At 36.6% G+C, this 21,362-nt stretch overlaps 1 protein-coding gene across 3 annotated transcripts in view; it reads right to left on the bottom strand.

The window, feature by feature from the left end:
* LOC105217138 (general transcriptional corepressor trfA) overlaps positions 1-20,376 on the bottom strand; it is a 103,338-nt gene extending 82,962 nt beyond the window's left edge. Inside the window, exons 1-2 of one of the 3 annotated variants that reach the window (XM_029043410.2) lie at positions 19,999-20,376; positions 16,835-17,400 (exon numbers count right to left, since the gene is read on the bottom strand). In XM_029043410.2, coding sequence (XP_028899243.2) covers positions 16,835-17,216 — 382 coding nt within the window. In that variant the 5' untranslated portion in view covers positions 17,217-17,400; positions 19,999-20,376. The remainder of the gene's footprint in view (positions 1-16,834; positions 17,401-19,998) is intronic. The other 2 variants (XM_029043409.2, XM_011191996.3) reach the window with 2 other exon arrangements.
* Positions 20,377-21,362: the final 986 nt, after the last annotated feature.

The raw sequence follows: 21,362 nt of genomic DNA, 5'->3' as shown, positions 1-21,362 counted from the left end.
TATTGTGTAGAACATGGTTAGAGCGTTCTGAACACCCCCGCCTAAAAAAATGGCATCGCACTTCCTCCACCATTCTGGCTGATTGGCTTATCTGAAACAAAAAAAAAAAATAATCTGTAAGCCTAAATGCATGGAAAGCTGCTTCTTCTAACTGCTGTATCTTTAAAACGACTTCGAATTTCTAAAAATCACTTTACTACCATATCTAGAAAATGTTAAGAAAGGAATTTATACAAAACAATTTCTTTGAGGCCATCATATGGGACGACCCCTTTAAGGTCTTCCTGAACTCAAAATTACTTTTTCCATTGTAAACAAAAATAGTAGAGGTAGCGTCACTTTCAGAACAATAACTAAAAAACGATTTAATGATATCTTATGAGACTTTGACAGTATTCAAGGATATATATATATATATCGTCCATATATTTGTTATTCCTTTTTGTTTTTTGACGCCAACTGGAAACACTAAGTGAAGCCAGGTCACTTTGCACTTGGTCTTTCCACCGGAGTGGAGGTCGTCCCCTTCCGCTGGAGTATTTTCATCCACTCGTACAACATGACCTAGTCAGCGTAGCGCTGAACTATGTCAATGTCGTCGTATAAATCGTACAGCTCATCGTTCCATCGTCTGCGGTATTCGCCGTTGCCGATGTTCAGAGGACCATAAATCTTACGCAAAACCTTTCTCTCGAAAACCCCAAGAATCGTCTCATCTGATGTTGTCATCGTCCACGCTTCGGCGCCATATATCAGGACGGGAATAATGAGCGACTTATAGAGTTTGATTTTTGTTCGTCGAGAGAGGACTTTACTTTTCAATTGCCTACTCAGTCCATAGTAGCACCTCTTGGCAAGAGTGATTCTGCGCTGGATTTCAATGCTGACATTGTTGGTGTTGTTAACGCTGGTTCCCAAGTAAACGAAACTATCTACTACTTCAAAGGTTTGACTGTCAACAGTGACGTGGGAGCCAAGACGCGAGTGCGCTGACTGTTTGTTTGATGACAGGAGATATTTCGTCTTGTCCTCATTCACCACCAGACCCATACGCTTCTCTTCTTTATCTAGTCAAGCATAGGCTAGTACTTTAAAGCGTATTTAATCGTCAGCAGCCATAGTATAATATCTCATGAAACCGATGCAATAAAGTGTTTTGAAATGCTAGTACGTATTTTGATATTCTACATATCATCTCTTTATTTTGGTTTTGAGATATGTTATATCTTGATACTTTTTAGCTTTGAAGCGTTTTCGTAATGAGGTGTAAATAGTGATATTCACGAACAACTATGCACAGATTAATGACACAGGAGCAACAAACCCGATTTAGAGCATGCAGTATATACACATAGTAAGATGTTTAAGCTCCCGTTAATCTCATGCATCGCAAGCGCAGTTAAAAATTTTCCACCTTTTTTGCTCATTACATAGCAATTTCGAGCTTTATTTTGTTAAGGAATGGCACAACGCGCAAAATTCAACGCTCATCAAAATTTATTTCCCCCTTTGTGGTTAACCGCCATTGTTGCATTGTTGTATGCGAAAATTGCGGAAATAACAATGTCGTCGTCATGTGACATTCATGCCATACTTGCCGCAACTAACACCGACTGCCGGCAATGCGACTGCTGCTAGGGAATGGGCGTAGGGGCGAAATCTGAAATTATAATGGCGATAGAGAGTGGGTTGAGGTTGTCGCGCAAACAATGTGCACGAGCTTTAGACTGCATTGCGAGTGGGGTGGCAGTGCTTCAGCGGCGCACTTGCAAAACTGACAAGCAAGCAGCTGCAAAGTAGCAGCACAGTGACACTGCCGTTGGCAAAAAGTGGTTTGTTACACTTGTAGCAGTAGTGGTTGCGGCGACACCGACCAACGATGATTGCGGTGCAGTGCTTGATGCCTGCGCCGCGCGGTAATGATGTCGGTGTCGGTGCTTAAGTATAACTTTGCGCACCGTTTTTCGTTTGCTGCTGCTACATTTGCTATTGTGTTGTTATTGCATTTCATTCTAGCTCTGCACATTGCAATATTACATTTTTATATGGCAATTTTTGGAGCGCATGCACATACGTACGTATATACATGTATATATGCACCTTGTCGGCTGGCATACTGTTTCATGCATACATATATATGTTTTTCCGTTCCTCATACGCCCTGTTTGTCCGCTGCCTTCTGCCATTAGTCTGCGGCATTTATCGCATGCCTCGCGGGGGCGGCGACTCAAGTGTAGCATATCAGTACACCCACTATATATGTTCATATATATCTCTGTAGCTTTGTGCATTTGTGTGCGTTTATCCGAGTGTCGTCTTCTCTTGCCGCTTCCGCGCTCGCCGCTTTGAAGTTTTTGTTCGAAATATTATTCAGCGCAACTAGAGCGCAACCTTAAAGAATGCCAGGCAAATGCTACAAGAAACTCTGTCTGGCACATGCTCACCAACTGATTGCAAAATTGAAACAAACTTTGTTATTAAAGCAGATTTGTAGCTTAAACATAGAAGCCTGTAAAGCTTTAAAAATTAATATATTTATAATGCCAGATTGCTATGTGATATATCGCAAATTTGTGGAAAGTATATATAAATAACAAACTTTCAAAATCTGAGCATATACCGTGCAACGAATAAAAAAAATTGCCAAACTCATAAATAAGTTTTTCTTATATTAGGGGTATTCAGAGCGAACTTGTTACTCTGGTAATTCGTTAGTTGATACTTCGTTACAACACTTAACTGATAACATTCTTTTTGCAATATCTCAGTAGTGTAGTAAATTTTGAAATTTGAAACAAAAATTAAATTAACTGTTTAAAACGAAATATTTGGATTTGAAGTGCGTAACAAATTACAGGAAAAAAGAACATTTTTTTTTATTTTTTTCGATTATCAAACTTTGACCCTTCAAAGCATCCGTCATATAAGCTTAACCAAATTTTTTTTATACATACCAATGAACTAAGAAAAAAAGGATATTACATTTATATTTTAGATATTTTGCTAGCTACATCCTCTAATTAATAATAATTTTTTTAAAAAGTCCTCTTTCCTTTCGAATCCAAATATTTCGATTTTAGAGGCTCACTTTGATTCTAACAATCCCAGCAAAACCAGTAAAAATTAAAAAAACCAATACATGAGGTATAAATCTAAGTAGATTTAGTTAAAATTTGAGACCGATGAGTCATTCGAATAGCAATTACCCGCTTGAAGAACAATAAGGCGCCGGGTGCCGATGGATTACCGGCCGAGCTATTCAAATACGGCGGCGAAGAGCTGATAAGGTGCTTGCATCAGCTTCTTTGCAGAATATGGTCGGAAGAAAGCATGCCTGACGATTGGAATCTCAGTGTACTCTGCCCAATACACAAAAAGGGAGACCCCAAAATTTGCGCCAATTACCGTGGGATAAGCCTCCTCAACATCGCGTATAAGGTTCTGTCGAGCGTATTGTGTGAAAGACTAAAGCCCACCGTCAACAAACTGATTGGACCTTATCAGTGTGGCTTTAGACCTGGAAAATCAACAACGGACCAGATATTCACCATGCGCCAAATTTTGGAGAAGACCCGTGAAAATAGGATCGACACACACCATCTCTTTGTCGACTTTAAAGCTGCTTTCGACAGCACGAAAAGGAGATGCCTTTATGCCGCGATGTCTGAATTTGGTATCCCCGCAAAACTAATACGGCTGTGTAAGCTGACGTTGAGCAACACCAAAAGCTCCGTCAGGATCGGGAAGGACCTCTCCGAGCCGTTCGATACCAGACGAGGTTTCAGACAAGGTGACTCACTCTCGTGTGATTTCTTTAACCTGATGCTGGTGAAAATAATACGAGCAGCAGAGCTAAACAGAGAAGGTACAATCTTCTATAAGAGTGTACAGCTACTGCCGTACGCCGAGGATATCGATATCATTGGAAACAACAACCGCGCCGTTAGTTCTGCTTTCTCCAGACTGGATAAGGAAGCGAAACGTATGGGTCTGGTGGTGAACGAGGACAAGACGAAATATCTCCTGTCGTCAAACAAACAGTCAGCGCATTCGCGTCTTGGCCCCCACGTCACTGTTGACAGTCATAACTTTGAAGTTGTAGATAATTTCGTCTACCTGGGAACCAGCATTAACAGCAATAACAATGTCAGCCTGGAAATCCAACGCAGAATCACTCTTGCCAACAGGTGCTACTATGGACTAAGTAGGCAATTGAAAAGTAAAGTCCTCTCTCGACGAACAAAAACCAAACTCTACAAGTCTCTCATCATTCCCGTCCTACTTTACGGTGCAGAAGCGTGGACGATGTCAACATCCGATGAGACGGCACTAGGAGTTTTCGAGAGAAAGGTTTTGCGGAAGATTTATGGTCCCTTAAGAATTGGCAACGGCGAATACCGCAGACGATGGAACGATGAGCTGTATGTGTTATTCGACGACATAGACATAGTCCAGCGAATAAAAAAACAGCGGCTACGCTGGCTAGGACATGTTGTTCGAATGGATGAAGGTGCTCCAGCTCTGAAAGTATTCGATGCAGTACCCGCTGGTGGAAGCAGAGGAAGAGGGAGACCTCCACTCCGATGGAAGGACCAGGTGGAGAGGGACCTGGCTTCGCTTGGAATAACCAATTGGCGCCAAACTGCCAGAAGGAGAGATGCGTGGCGCGCTGTTTTGGACTCGGCTATAACCGCGTAAGCGGTGTCTACGCCAGTCAAGAAGAAGAAGAAGAAGATGAGTCATTTTTGAGAAATCGCACCGCTATTCCACACTCTAACGTGACCTTAAAAATTCAAGTATATCTCCGGAAATATTTCTCAGAATGAATTCAAATTTTCAAAGAATAACTGTACTTAAATATATGTATTTACATTTCATTTTTTTTTTTAATTCTAATTGTGTATTAGCCCATAAATAACTGAATTATATAGATTAGGTTTTGCCTGATTCCAAGATGAGATCACACTTTGCCTGCTAAAGACTCGAAATTAAACAGTTTGAAACAAAATCCTCCTTGAATCCATTACAAATCTATTTTTTTTTATTCCTGATAGTTCGCCTACTGAAAAATTTGCTTTTTTCATTTATTTTTCGAAAGCTTCTTAAAACGCATGCATATTGTTTCGCTTTTTGTTCATCAAAATAATTAGACTTTTAATTTACAAATTTTAAAAAGAGGCAAAATTCTTGTCTTTGAAGAACTGCAATTAAGTTTTCGGTACTTAGACATGTTGAAGTATGCTTTCCATTGAGAACTACATTAAAAAATATTGCAGACAATTTCTTGTTTTGTTTCTGTCATTATTTATTTACTAACGGCTTAAAAAGATTTAAATAAAATGTCAGGATAGATATAGATAGAGAAGTTATAAAAGGAAAGAAGTTGTGATAGCCTAATAGAATCTAAGTTTTTGGGTTTTAGCTGCTCTAACCAAGATAAAATCAATTTAATCGTGACAGCTTTATATAGAATGGTCAAACTGTGGACCAGCTAAAACCTAGTAGCTCACAGCACTTCTGATCATGTGGAGTATCGGAATCGGGATCGTCTACGATAAGTCAATATAAGTCTAATATATTTTTGGTAACTTATACACAACGGACTTATCGATAACTCTGTATTTAGTACACCGAGACACAGCACTTTAACCTAACATTTACGCATTCTTACTGTCCACTAAATGGAATTTTCTTTATATATACTATATATGTCTTAAGACATAATGAAGCTATTACTATTAGTTCACTACCCGTATATATGTATACGCTTCATAAAAATTCATTCTGCACAAATATACAAAGCTATTAAAATACGTATTGTGCATATATCTGTATGTATGTACATATACTTATATACATAACTGTAATGTAGGTTTTTACGACATAAACCAGCAATGACATTTTGCACTCTATTACGGTGTCATAAGGCCTTTAAATAAGCTATACATATTTATATACAATGGCACAAGGATAGTTGGCTGAACGTGCATTATCTCTGCCTATTCACACTTCTTCCGAACTTAGAATATCAATGTAGACGAAGTTGAGTGACTATATTTTTACAGATGTGTGTGAGTGTCTATATGTTTGTAAGTCTGAATATTCGCTTTTCTTGACCGGTCTCTTGCCTTTGTTCGCTTGACATACTTTCACCTCATTTTGTTTTATTTTATTTTTCGTAGACGTCCTTGTTAAAACGTAAAGTACGCGTGTCTTAAGCAACTACATACAAATGTATATATATATATATGTGTACCTACTATAGCTTAATGTTGCTCAAGCTGTCGCGCACACACACAAAAATATGCAAATACAAACAAACCGTCGTTGTAGATGAGTGAGTTGAGTCTTGCATCAACTTCCAGAAGCCAAGGCAGCAAAACGTGCTCTTAGCAATTTTGTAATTCAATTATTTGTTTAATTGGGTCGATTGAAATTAATTAAATTAAAACTGAGTTTGAGAAAAACTACAGAATAACGGCACCAAACAACCACGATGAGTAATTCGCTATCATGTGGTTACAAACAAATTAGGATTAGGTCTGCCTGAAAAGCGTATATACAAAAATATGTATGTGGTCATCAAATTGGGGAGCATTCTGTTAGCCATTTGGTTCTAATCTATTATTTGGTTTTTATTTCAATAATCTTGCAACATGTTGGGCACAGTATAATGTAATTAAGTCAATTTCCGGATGCTTAGCTGTGGCAACTCTGTTCGAAATCGACTTTTTATAGACTTCAGTTATCGAATGCAAGGGACTCCATACCTCTGGCTGACTTTATACCTACAATAATGTAGTTTAGCACCAAAATTTCAAAGAATCGGCTTGACTCCTTATACTAAATATTCTTGGATCCAGTATATACCTTCCATACCTTCATTCAAATAGTTTAGTTGCCTTTATGTCCCATAATTCGATCAAAGAGTGAGTTATCTTTATGAAATTTGTTATAAACACTTTCTCAAAATATAATTATACTTAGTTAAGATAGGACAAAATCAGTCGAAACTTTTCTTTATCTTCCGCTTGATTTTTAAACTTGCAATTAAATTCATACCATATACTGCTTATGTCAGCTAATTAGCAACGATCGTTACTCTATGTACAACTAAAAATTTTAATTTTGCTTCAACTCTTTTATTGTGGCGAATCACCAGCTGTTTCCTTGCCTTGCCTCTGCCAATTTTGACATTCATTAGGCTACAAAGTCGAACGTTGAATGTTTAGAAAATAGTAAATAAATAGTAATAAAAGTAAATAAATTCGTCCGTATACTGAAGAATATTATTTTGTCGGGGGCTAAGATAAATTTGACCGTTATGTGGAAATTTCAACAGACTAGAACATCTCTGCGGAGACGTTAAAGAGACGTCAGTGGCTAAAAATATCCCAAATATTGATAAGAACGACAAGGAAATCAGTACTATAAGCGGCTCGTAATCGGAATTTTATCATATCAAAACGCAACCGATATGGGAGTGTTGAAGTAAAATTGTATACAAACAAATACTAACTAAAAATATATATATATTTTTCATTATCATTATGCTTATCTCAAAATATATCTACGTTTCTAATTAGTTGTTCCACCCAAATCGTGGAGATCACATGTTTTTGTAAAAAGAAAACAAAATATTGAAACATGAATTTTAAATAATTTGTTTTATATTTGTTTTTAAATTGTTCATAAGTTTCAATAAAATTAGCGAAATATGTCAATACGCGTTTTAGTGGAAAACGATTATTTATACTATACTAGTCATCGTTGTTAATTAGCTGACAACAGCTGTATATCGTTCAGTATGTAAACATTATAATATATAAAGAATTTCCCAATCGGTTCATTCATTCCCCTAACCCTTATATACCAAATAAAATAAAATAATTGTATTCTTCTGGTTCAAAATTTTATATATCTATTATCCTACTTTACCCGACTTCTCATATTTATATTTACCAATATGTTTTTTTATTTGCTCGACTTAAAACCCAAAACCCAAAACAAACATTTTTTCATGCTCTGCAAAGCTGTGTATATACATATGTCAGAAAAAAATATTTGAAATAAATTACACTATATCCGTAAGCAAATAGTTAAACAATGTACTATCACAAATATTTACCTTTTTCATTAACGGTGAGTTTAAAATCTATACTTATACATAATGTGTCACAGCTGCTCAACCAAATAAATAATGAATAATTGAATTATATTTTAGGCTAATCATATGAGATAGTATCATGTCTATCTCCAAAATAGTTATAACAAGTAAGGAAGGGCTAAGTTCGGGTGTAACCGAACATTTTATACTCTCACAATTTATTTATTTAACTTTATTAATATTATATAATACACAATTTGACCCACATATTCGTCATATATATTGTATAAAGTCCATTGAAAGTTGGAAACCATAATATTAGGTTAGAAGCACAGAGGTCCTCGTGTTCGATATATGGGGCCTTAAAAGCTATGGTCCGATTTCGGCGATTTTTAGATTGGGGCTGCCACACTATAAACATAGTATTTATGCAAAGTTCTGCACCGATATCTTCACTAGTACTCACTTTATATATTGAGATTGTCAACAAAGTTCTGGTATATAGGAAGTAGGCGTGGTTGTAAAGCGATTTAGCCTATTTTCACAACATATCATTGGGATGTAAGGAAACTATTACAAACCAAGTTTCATTGAAATCGGTCGAGTAGTTCCTGAGATATGGTTTTTGACCCATAAGTGGGCGCTGCCACGCCCATTTTCCATTTTGTAAAAAAAGCTGAGTGCAGCTTCCATCTGCCATTTCTTATGTGAAATTTAGTGTTTCTGACGTTTTTCGTTAATGAGTTAACCCACTTTTAGTAATTTTCAACCTAACTTTTGTATGGGAGGTGGGCGTGGTTATGATCCGATTTCTTTCATTTTTGGACTGTATTAGGAAGTGGCTAAGAAAAACAACTTCAGAAAGTATGGTTTATATAGCTCTATTGGTTTGCGAGATATGTACAAAAAACTTCATAGTGCGATCCTTCATACCAAATTTTATTTCCATAGCTTTATTTATGACTTAGTTGTGGCACTTTATGTGTTTTCGGTTTTCGCCATTTTGTGGTCCGATTTTACTCATTTTCGAAAGCAACCTTCCTATGGTGCCAAGAAATAAATGTGCCAAGTTTCATCAAGATATCTTAATTTTTACTCAAGTTACAGCTTGCACAGACGGACGGACGGACGGACGGACGGACGGACGGACAGACAGACAGACATTCGGATTTGAACTCCACTCTTCACCCTGATCACTTTGGTATATATAACCCTATATCTAACTCGTTTAGTTTTGGGTGTTACAAACAACCGTTATGTGAACAAAACTATAATACAGTCTTTAGCAACATTTGTTGCGAGAGTATAAAAATCCTATTATTTCGTACACTTTTTGTAACAGTGAATCATATAGGTTATAATCACTAACACCCTAACTAACGGAGTCTATAGCAGATACATTTTTATTATATTGCAGTGGAACGACTACAATGGTGTAAAGAGGAGCTATTTCTAAGAGAGTACTAAAATTTTTACTATGACATTTTTACGACAACTGACGATCTATTTCGGGCAGGAATGACAAAGACAAGGTTGCCATATTCAAACATAACGGCAATTTAATTGTAATTTTTTTCTTATGTCGGTATATTTACATGTCCCATAAGTACATTATGTTCAGCTGTATTCAAAGCTTACATACAGCTGTGGCAGCCGCGAATGTGAGATATGTTTTTATGAACTTGGCGCTTTTCTTTTATTAAAAGCTCTCACTTCGTTACTGTTCGTGAATTGCCAAAAACAATACTGTAACGGCCTCCAGCTCCAGCCTCTATATTCGCCAGTCTTGCCTCGGTGTGACTCTTTCCTATTTCCAAATATTACCGTTTTTTGTTGAACACAACTCAGAACTTAGGCAACGGTCAATAGCAGTAAACAAAAACAACCATAAATTGAATATACATATGATGTAAAGTGTAAACAAATCAGTTTGCGTAAATAAATGGTAGGTGATAGTGGTGAATATTGGACAGTATATAAACCGAGTAAAGCACAGTGCTACTTTCCGGTATATTTGTTGGGCAAATATTTAAGGGCGTTGTCCTCAAGATGTAGAATAAGTTTGTATAGCCTTTTCACACTTCAAAATTAATTTAATACATTAAGATTATAATCGAGAAACCAGTTTTTGCCTTTCGCACTGTAACTATTCGATTAACGATCAGCTGGTTAACATTTTTGTTTTTGCTATTCATAAGAAGTTGGAAAGTTTCAAGAAGTGGGAAAATTAATAACCACAACCAAATTTCCAGCGGAGGCAACAATCTGCGGGCTGCATTCCAACATCAACTTAATTTGTATTCGATTAAAAACTAATGTACTAAAATATGATTTTCTTTTGTATAGTAAAATGATCAAAATCAGTGTTTTAATCTAACAAATGCCAGTTAATTGATCAATTAACTCCTGTGCGAAAAGGCTATTCGTTTGAAAAGTTTATATATGACCATATAATGGATAATGGATATCACCATCTAACTGCATATTTTAGACCAATTTCACTATAGTTAATATATACATACAGTGTCGGACAAAACTCATTGGACTAAATCGAGTCTCAGACATATTCTGTCATAACTTTTTACATGTATGCATTAGAAGAATAACTTTTTTTGCAATAGAAAAATCGCAAATTCTATATTCAGAAACAATTTAATTTTATTTTTCAACTTTTATGTACAATTTATAACTTATAACAGAAGGGAAAAAAGTAGAAAAATTGTCGCGACATAACTCATTGGACTTTAGCTGAACATGAAAATAAATTCGTTTTAAATTAATATTTTATTGGGTAGCCATTATTTTTAATGATTGCAGCACATATTTTAGGCATAGATGAAATTAAATTAGTAAAATTAGGACTGAAAATAAAGGGTGATTTTTTAAGAGCTTGATAACTTTTTTTAAAAAAGCTTGATAACGCATAAAATTTGCAAAATCTCATCGGTTCTTTATTTGAAACGTTAGATTGGTTCATGACATTTACTTTTTGAAGATAATTTCATTTAAATGTTGACCGCGGCTGCGTCTTAAGTGGTCCATTCGGAAAGTCCAATTTTGGGCAACTTTTTCGAGCATTTCGGCCGGAATAGCCCGAATTTCTTCGGAAATGTTGTCTTCCAAAGCTGGAATAGTTGCTGGCTTATTTCTGTAGACTTTAGACTTGACGTAGCCCCACAAAAAATAGTCTAAAGGCGTTAAATCGCATGATCTTGGTGGCCAACTTACGGGTCCATTTCTTGAGATGAATTGTTCTCCGAAGTTTTCCCTCAAAATGGCCATAGAATCGCGAGCTGTGTGGCATGTAGCGCCATCTTGTTGAAACCACATGTCAACCAAGTTCAGTTCTTCCATTTTTGGCAACAAAAAGTTTGTTAGCATCGAACGATAGCGATCGCCATTCACCGTAACGTTGCGTCCAACAGCATCTTTGAAAAAATACGGTCCAATGATTCCACCAGCGTACAAACCACACCAAACAGTGCATTTTTCGGGATGCATGGGCAGTTCTTGAACGGCTTCTGGTTGCTCTTCACCCCAAATGCGGCAATTTTGCTTATTTACGTAGCCATTCAACCAGAAATGAGCCTCATCGCTGAACAAAATTTGTCGATAAAAAAGCGGATTTCACATTTCGAACCGAACACTGATTTTGGTAATAAAATTCAATGATTTGCAAGCGTTGCTCGTTAGTAAGTCTATTCATGATGAAATGTCAAAGCATACTGAGCATCTTTCTCTTTGACACCATGTCTGAAATCCCACGTGATCTGTCAAATACTAATGCATGAAAATCCTAACCTCAAAAAAATCACCCGTTAATACTGACTTCCTGTTCAAATATCATTGAACATGCATTCTTTTATGCCTTAGCAAATCCGAGGAGCTACATATAAAACATAAATTTGTATACATAAATAAACACATAAACATATATGCATTAATATGCAACAAGCGTACATTATATGTTGCACGCATACATACAACACACATACATTTATATGAGGCACGCATGCATCTATATGCAACACGCATGCACTCAACTATTAATAAACAAACATATTTATATGTATGCACAAGATAACCTATTGGTTATAAAAATACATTTGGGCAATTGCTTGTGTGCATTTGAAATAACCCCTTATCGTGCAACATATAAAATATACATATAGACATATAGACATACACACATACATATATAATTAGCTACTTAAGATATATTTAAAAATTGTATTTAAGCGATGACAAAATGAAAATAAAACTAGAATGAAATAATTTCTCAATAAGGCTAGACTATCACTTATTTTCCCCCACCAGCGATAAGAAATATTTGACACAGCTAGTCTTAACACTTCCATTGCTACACAGAATATACTGCAAACCCAAATGTTACCCCACGCTATCCCAAAAATGCCTCCTGATTGGCAGTTACAACATGATAATGACCCCAAACACACGTCAAAAGTTGTGAAGGATTGGCTTTTGGAAGAACAAGTTTGTGTTATGAGATGGCCCGCCCAGTCTCCTGATATAAACCCGATTGAAAACTTATGGGAAATTGTCAACTGGCAGATTAATAGGGAACAGGTCCACGGTAATAAAAACAAGCTATTTGATGCCCTGAAACAAGCCTGGAATGGAATAAATGATGCATATATTACTAATTTAATTTCATCTATGCCTAAAATATGTGCTGCAATCATTAAAAATAATGGCTACCCAATAAAATATTAATTTAAAACGAATTTATTTTCATATTCAGCTAAAGTCCAATGAGTTATGTCGCGACAATTTATTACTTTTTTCCCTTCTGTTATAAGTTATAAATTGTACATAAAAGTTGAAAAATAAAATTGAATTGTTTCTGAATATAAAATTTGCGATTTTTCTTTTGCAAAAAAAATTATTCTTCTAATGCATACATGTAAAAAGTTATGACAGAATATGTCTGAGACTCGATTTAGTCCAATGAGTTTTGTCCGACACTGTATATATCATTGATATTATTATGACATGAATATATAATAATAAAATCCTTACGGTTTATGAATACTACCGCGAGTGTAGTAAGAGCTAGGCAAAAGTATACCACAATTAGCTATACGCATGTTTAATTGACTGTGTGACGTCAAAATTTACCATTTAACCATTGGCTCTAATTGTTTTTTTTTAACCATTTAAACCAACCATCTAATTGTTTTTTTGTGTCGCCCATATGCAAAGGGTGGGCTAGTGTGATTCTGTAACAATGCACTTAAAATAATGTGCTAAGAGCATCGATGGCACGAAATTCGTGTTTGGTTAAGCTTGTATTTCAACTAGACGTGTGTACTTAGCTGCATGCTTTTAGTTGCGTCTGATTTGATCTTTCGCATTTTGCGGTCACTGTCACACGGACCTAATCCATTGCAATGCAGAGAGGTGTACACACGAGCGCTCAACGCATGAGATTACACGCATGAATTATTAAAAATGTCAATGATATTTGGAATGACGCAGCGCATTAAAGCCTAAGCCTAAGCTTAGTGCCCGCTTAAGACAAATATTTTTAATTTTTTCGGTGCGATTTAAACGATTACTGTGCACAAGCACTTCTCTATTTAAGTTTGTATACCAGATTCAAAATAAATTAGTATAGTTATAACATCACAACTACATGGCGAACTGCAACGGGAATGCTCTATTCCCATGCACTTTGCACGTCTCGCAGTGTATGTATGCGTAAATATTATTGATCTGATTGGAACGCGCAAGTTGCGTATACGCTCTGTTGACCCTACTTATGTCGGAGCGCAATTGTTTTGAAATTGCTATGTGGGTGAGGGTTTTTATATGCGTCCAGCAGTTGGCGCTCAAATTGAATTAGGAGTTGTCAATATGCAAATTGAGTGGCGATAATTTCAGTTGGCAGTCCGATTGCAAATAATACCCGCATTGCAGTTACAATAACACAATATACATGCTCGTGGTATTAATGGCACGGGTGGTTCCATGAGATGGCCATTTTTACGTTACTTTACTTCGGCTCAAGTTAATTTTAATATGAATTTCTCGCGTTGATGGAATCACAAATGCTTGGTTCCAGAGTGCGAGAGTGAGTTTTATAGACATATAGATAATACCGGAAAAGAGATAACACCCACCATAGTTCGTTCAGCCCTGCCAATAGACCGATAGGAGCAGTGCCCTTCTTACTGTGGGTCTCCGTACTATGGCACTGAGTCTCCACGCGATAAAAAAAGGAAGGACGAGTAGAAATAGGTACTGTGATAAACTACTGACCTGCACCAAGCAAATCAGTTATAGCAGCGATGTAATAGAATCTGAAAAAGTTCAATAACTGCCCAGGAAACTATTTAGAATACTGATACTGATGACAATATACACAGACTCAGCAGGAATTACCAGAATATGGACTTAGTCTCATCCAATTACTGTCACTTCTTCGATATGGAGGAAGAACACCAGTGCGCTTATTAGAGTATATCCAAATCTGCGAACATAGGAGCTACATCATACTTCTAGATCAACGATAATAGTGCAACCCTCAGTTATCTATTGCACTTCCTTTGTCCGTTTCATATGTACATGTCGAAAATTTACACTGTTCTTGAAAGATAAATAAAAATTATCACAACATCTTTACCGTGGTCTGAATATGACGAAGAAAAATTACTACATCATCTTAGCTCTTACAGCTGCAGCTATTGAAATTAGTGCCTTAACCATTTGTCGATATGTAGTGATTTCTTATGTTTCAGAAATAATGTTGCTACAAATAGCATACCTAGAAAAAATCACAAACCAAGTTCCACAAATTCTCTGATTGGTAAAGTCATATCCGTTTTAATTCTGCCATTAATCACGTCATACTAACTTACAAAAAAAATTAAATTAAGATTGAACAATTTTACTTGCTTTATTTCACATTTTCCTATCCCTCTCAAGAGATCCAAAAACTGATATATGTTTAATATAGAAAGAAATATATTCAAACCGATGAAGTTATCCCTCAAAATTTTCTTGCAATTCTGGATAAAAAAATTGGAAAAAAGTAAAAATATTTGATATTAGGAAAACTGGAGAAAATTGTTTTCCCCGTTTGGGACAAAAAATAGGTATACCAAGATGCTATATGGGATTTTTAATATCTTAAGCCTGGCATTTGAACTTCTTCTTATCATCGACACACTTCTCAAACTTGATTTTTGGGATAAGCTTTTAACCATTTCTTATTTGCTTGAAAAGCACGGTTTCACTTTAATTTAAATTTGAGCTTTTAACAAACGAAAATCGCCAAGCTCATAAAAATTCGTCTAACCTTAGAACTCTCTATTTCTACTTGAATCTTCGAAATTAAATTTTAAATTTTACAAATCTTTGAACTAACCACGTATTTGCCAATAATTAATCTCAGCTTTGGCACTGAAACTGGCAATCTATGAGAATTAAGTGTGATGTAGTTTTAAACTATATTAAGAGCGTATTTTCATATTTAAGGGGTTTCAAATTTGAAAATAAATTGTGTTCCTTATTAAATAGTACAATAGGTTTCGAATATTCTCCAAAAATTCTGAGTACAATTCTAAGAGATGGATCCTATGGAAGTTCCAACATTTCCTTTATTTTAAAACTAAATTTTTTTTGCCACGATTTCTTAAAAATTTCTGAAGCGATTTTGTTCAAATTTGGCCTCTACTTGAATCTTCGAAATTAAATTTTAAATTTTACAAATCTTTGAACTAACCACGTATTTGCCAATAATTAATCTCAGCTTTGGCACTGAAACTGGCAATCTATGAGAATTAAGTGTGATGTAGTTTTAAACTATATTAAGAGCGTATTTTCATATTTAAGGGGTTTCAAATTTGAAAATAAATTGTGTTCCTTATTAAATAGTACAATAGGTTTCGAATATTCTCCAAAAATTCTGAGTACAATTCTAAGAGATAGATCCTATGGAAGTTCCAACATTTCCTTTATTTCAAAACTAAATTTTTTTTGCCACGATTTCTTAAAAATTTCTGAAGCGATTTTGTTCAAATTTCGCACACATCTAATTAATGAACGATAATTTGACGATTTTTTTCCATCATTTATTATGCACGGCAAGATCTTGTTTTTTTTAACGTCAAAGGAGATCAGGTACCAACAACTGATATTTTAAATAAAAACTGTACGCTTACTTTGACAACTGTCAGCTGTACTGAATATCCGCCACAGAGGCAGTTAGTCAACAGAAAACTTTACGCATTGCATAAATCTTAGAATGTATACTCGTCTTGTACTTTTTCAACTTTTTACGGTGGCAAATAAATTCACACGCTAGCCGTAATAAATTCGTTTAAATCGGCGAACTTTGCAGCTCGGAAAGCTAACAAAGCCATTCAAAAATTTATAGCAACGCCATAAATGCGCACATTTGTAAAACGAAAACGCGGCAAATATACATACGTACATACTTTACATATTTTTGGCACTTTCTTCGCACAACCTTGGCCATTTCGTACACTTTTCAAACTATAAGTGTGCCGAAGTGTGTGCAAATGGCTGGCGAGCGAGGGCGTGTAAAAATGCACAAAGTGTTTCACCAAAAATCCACTGAAAATGCAAGGTTTGCAACTGCTGATTTACTTCTGTGTATGTGTCATTGCTTGCACTCCACATGCGATTCAGACACACAACTACATACGTGTGTATTTATACATGGATTTGCATGAGACTCACCATTCGCATAGGCGGCGAAATCCACACCATCGTCTACAGCAACGACACTGCTGCCACCGCCGACGGTGGGCTCAATGGCGCTGAGGTGACGACTCGTAGCGCGGCTCCCGGATTGAGCCCGTGTTGCTATGTACTTGTTGTTACTACTGCTGCCGTTATCCTGGGCTGGTAGGCAATCGGTGTGCGCCTTTGACGACACCACTGCTGCTGTTGTTGTTGTTGCATCGCCTGTAACATACACGCTGGCTGTTGCAGCACAGGCGACATGTTGGATTAATAAGGCAACCGCCACAAGATTAAACATCCATGTGCAGCTGTTGATGGCGTTGCTGTTGAACCGTCTGGTCTTGTTTGTGTTGTATTTGCAGTTTTTGTCGCACATTGTACATCTCAATGCTGCGCTATAGCAGCGCTTTCGAAATGCGTTGGTGGGAATTTAACGAAATAACGGTAAAACGTTTCAAACAATAGCAAAAGCACAAGTGTTTTTTTTCCTGTTCGAATTTTGTGGTTTGTGTCGGTGTAGGCGCCAACTTCGTTTTATAGCTTAATTTATTTTGTGTTCACTGTAGAAAAAAATTTAATGAAAATGAAAAATGCGATTAAGTTGGGCATTACAACTCTTTGGAGGATTCAAACGTGATTGCGTTGATTGCCGAGTGTCGCGGCTCTCTCACTTCTGTGTGTGTATGTGTAGGTGCACGCGTACGAAAAACTCGTTTTACAAAACACCTTCCTTTGTTTAATTTTCATCAGCAGATGTTTTCGAATTAACGCATGTCAAAACTTTGTATGAATTTAGCGTCTTCGTAGGTTATACACGCTCGAATAATATGCTCAAATTGGTACACGCCTTAATCGACTCGTATTGACTCATCCTTCGTCTGCAGGGTGCTTCCACTTCCAACTAAGGGCTTTGTAAGAATTTTTTCATATCACAAATATGTTCAAAGCCTACATAGATTCAAAAAAGGGCAGATTGCTATCGTAAAAATCTGTGTTGTGAATTTAGCTTTTGTTTATCTTTTACCCTGTTCCAATATCTCGACTATAAATTTCAGATAATTTTATCATACTGAAATTGTGTACTATGTGGACTGTAAAGCCTTTGGCCTAACAATTTGACCCAACATTAATATCGACGTCCAATCGCTCCAAGAACAACAATATTGTTCCAATTCCTTGTGAATCCCTAAATGAATACAACCTAAAACCTAGCTGGTCGTTCAACTTTCCTAAACTTCGGACTCATTGAACGACCACCACTCTGCGGAATACTGATAAAGCACTAAAATAATTATCATTTCTTTGTCTATCAGTCTACCGAATTCGATTTGCATCTTCCAATCGGAAGTACTGGACTTTAAGAAGGCCTGTGAAGCTCTATTGATTAACTATGAGGGAATACATAAAGCAGCAAAATTCATAGATAATAATTCCAGGAGAGTCCATAAGAGCAAAAAGGCATTGAACTCACCGGAAGACAAACTATAAATAAACTTAATCTGGTTTCCCCGGCCCAAGGACATTTTCGATAACGGAAGAGCAGACGAGTTGACAAAGGCAGCAGCCTTTCTAGATGAATGCGAGGCAGAGTTAGTGTTGGGTTCTGGAATCGATCAGGAGAGAGCTCAATACACAATTTCAACAATTAGCTGAGAACATATGGAAATGTACAAGAACATTCGCGGCGGATATGAACTAGTAGGAAATAAGAAAACAAACTTTCTCTGTGAATATCCAGCCCTATCGCAGACACAGAATACTTGGTATCCATCAGGCATAAAACCTTGAATGGATGTCTACAAAAAGTATATCTGACATAAGTAGCTTCATAGAAAGCACAAAATGGTTTTAAGGAAAATGCGAAACGTGATAGCAGAATTATAAAGGCCTACAATTAACGCATGAAAATGGCACATCTAGTGCAAATCGAGCACACAAACAATAAGGCTGTACTCCTACCTATAATTATCTATCCATGTTTCCTCAATTCTCATCGGCTTTTCATTTGTAAAAATTCGTGAGTCATATGACTTGTATTTTCCTTTGAGATGCTAATGATGTTCATTCAATCAACGATTAATTTTAAGCACTTTCACGATATTTTTTTGCGAGAAAACAATATTTTAATAAAATATTTTCAGTTCTAATTAAAAAAACGTAAGATATGAAACTTGATGGGAGTGGAAGAGATTTTCCGTTTGTGGCGCAAACACTCATTCAAGCTCTACTACAAATCGCCGTAATACTCGTATAAACTAGTCTTGACACACATTTTCCTAATTAAATATTATCCGATGCTGCATATTGGCACCAGTAGACAATTCTGAATTTCTTTTCTTGCTTAAACGTTACAACAGCCAATAAATAACGGCATTTGTTTCACTTTGAAATTATTGTGGCAAATCTGTTGCCGTTTGGGTTGATGTCTTTGTTTTTCTTGGATTCCAACAATGAAACTTTGGTAGATCTTAAGTTTTGCTTTTATTAAAGCTAATTTTTTCGCGCGCATTTTATTATAGGCTCGCTCTACGTCTGTTTGTACGTCGCTCAATTTCCATGTTTTGCACGCCCACGTTCCCTAGACGGTCGTTAGCGCAGAGCTCGCAACCTTCTGTTGACCGGCTGAAGGAAGAGAGCTGTAGGCGCAGAGCAGGATAACAACGGCATACTTTATACATATACGATAGCTTATATGGCACGGCACTGTTTTATTTTCGTTTTATTTGCTGTTATCTCTTTTACCAGTGGTATATATTTTTGTTTTTTATAACGACTTTATTTTAAATTTGTATTTCTTGTATTTAGCAACATTTTTTTTATTTGTTTGTTTACACTTTCCATGACTTTAAAAACTGTACGCCACGCTCTTTGAGCGGCGTCTCTTAGGGACCTGACACCACTGCTTCTGCCTTTTCAGCTTATTTCGTTTCCGCTTTGTCTGCTTGTCTGTTTCATTTCCTTGGCTGTCTTCATTATAAAGCCCCTGAGCGACTTTGCAGTGCCTTTGCAAGCTCCCGCCTCAGCACGTCAATGGCTGAAGTATTTAAATTCAATTTATTTACGCATTTAATTTCACACCAACACACACATGACATGCTTACACCCATCGTAGCGTCAAAGATAAAGCAACAATTTGTATAAGTTATATACACACTCACACACACACACTTAAACACAAGCTTCTTCGAACACGGTACGCGCCACCCAAAACGTGATGTATGTACCCAGACACCGCCGTAGATATGTGTATTGTCACGTATAAATTCATAAATACAATTTATAAATTGACCATTCAAAGCATGGCTAAGCGACTTTTTCGGAATATTTATGAACTGCACGCCGGCACGTTTGGAAAATAACTGACTGAATTTATGTCCTCGTACAGCCTAATAAGGACGAGTGCTATGTTGCTTTCGTAGTGCTTCGTTGCTCGTCATTGCTCGCTAAACTCTGCTGCTTCAAATAACATACCTGCCTCTGAGCATGTTGTTTGTTGAAAAATGTCAACAGAGAGCAGAAAGACCGCCAAAAATTTCTGAATGAATTTCCAAAGCATGCGCAATGGATGCAGTAGATGGATGGGTTATATGCCAACCGCCAATGAGTTCCGATTTGACTTACAATTGCAGTCTCTATTTGTTGCTCTAGCAGCATGCACTTGTTGAAAAAATTTCAAAATTCAGTCAAATAAACGGAACTCTATTGTGTTGATCATAGTTTTGAAATGTAGTGGCAAGACCATGGATCAATATTAGACTAGAGAGATTGACACAGAGAATGAACTACCTTATATTTTTATACTCTCGCAACAAATGTTGCTAAAGAGAGTATTATAGTTTTGTTCACATAACGGTTGTTTGTAACACCCAAAACTAAACGAGTTAGATATAGGGTTATATATACCAAAGCGTCTAAGGGCTTCACTCAACTTATGGTCAACATAATCGACCTACTGAGCGTACTATTCGCAACACCATCACCCATCTCGAGACTTACCATTCATTATTCGATAATATTCGACCGAATAGACAACGACGAGCACGCAGTGAAAAAAATATAGCAGTCGTAGCAGAGAGTGTATACGAAGACCGTGGAGAGTCGATTCAGCGCCGTTCACAGCTACTCGGACTGAATTATGGAACGACTTGGCACATTTTACGTCGAGATCTTAAATTGGAAGCATACAAATACAGCAATTAGGCTAATTTCTGAACAGATTCAAAAGCTACCATTTTATCCCCGAAAGAACAACGGTTTGATATGGGTCCTACAAACCAGAATCATTTGTCCATATTTCTTAAAAAATTATGGCAGTAGGAACTTAACCGTCAATGACGACCGTTATCGCGCCATGATGCCTATTTGATGCCTGAAATTGAAGCTTGACGGCGCCACTTCCCACAGATCGAATCAATCAATGGATTCATTGAGAGAACAAATCGCCACCAAAGACCGAACGAGTAATCGAAAATTTAACTTAACGGATGAACCATCTGAGGTAATATTTAGGAAAAAAAATACC

Source organism: Zeugodacus cucurbitae, chromosome 5, assembly GCF_028554725.1.
Source record: "Zeugodacus cucurbitae isolate PBARC_wt_2022May chromosome 5, idZeuCucr1.2, whole genome shotgun sequence".
Taxonomy (NCBI): domain Eukaryota; kingdom Metazoa; phylum Arthropoda; class Insecta; order Diptera; family Tephritidae; genus Zeugodacus; species Zeugodacus cucurbitae.
Note: the sequence above shows the minus strand (reverse complement) of the source record. Positions and strands in the feature narration are given on the sequence as shown.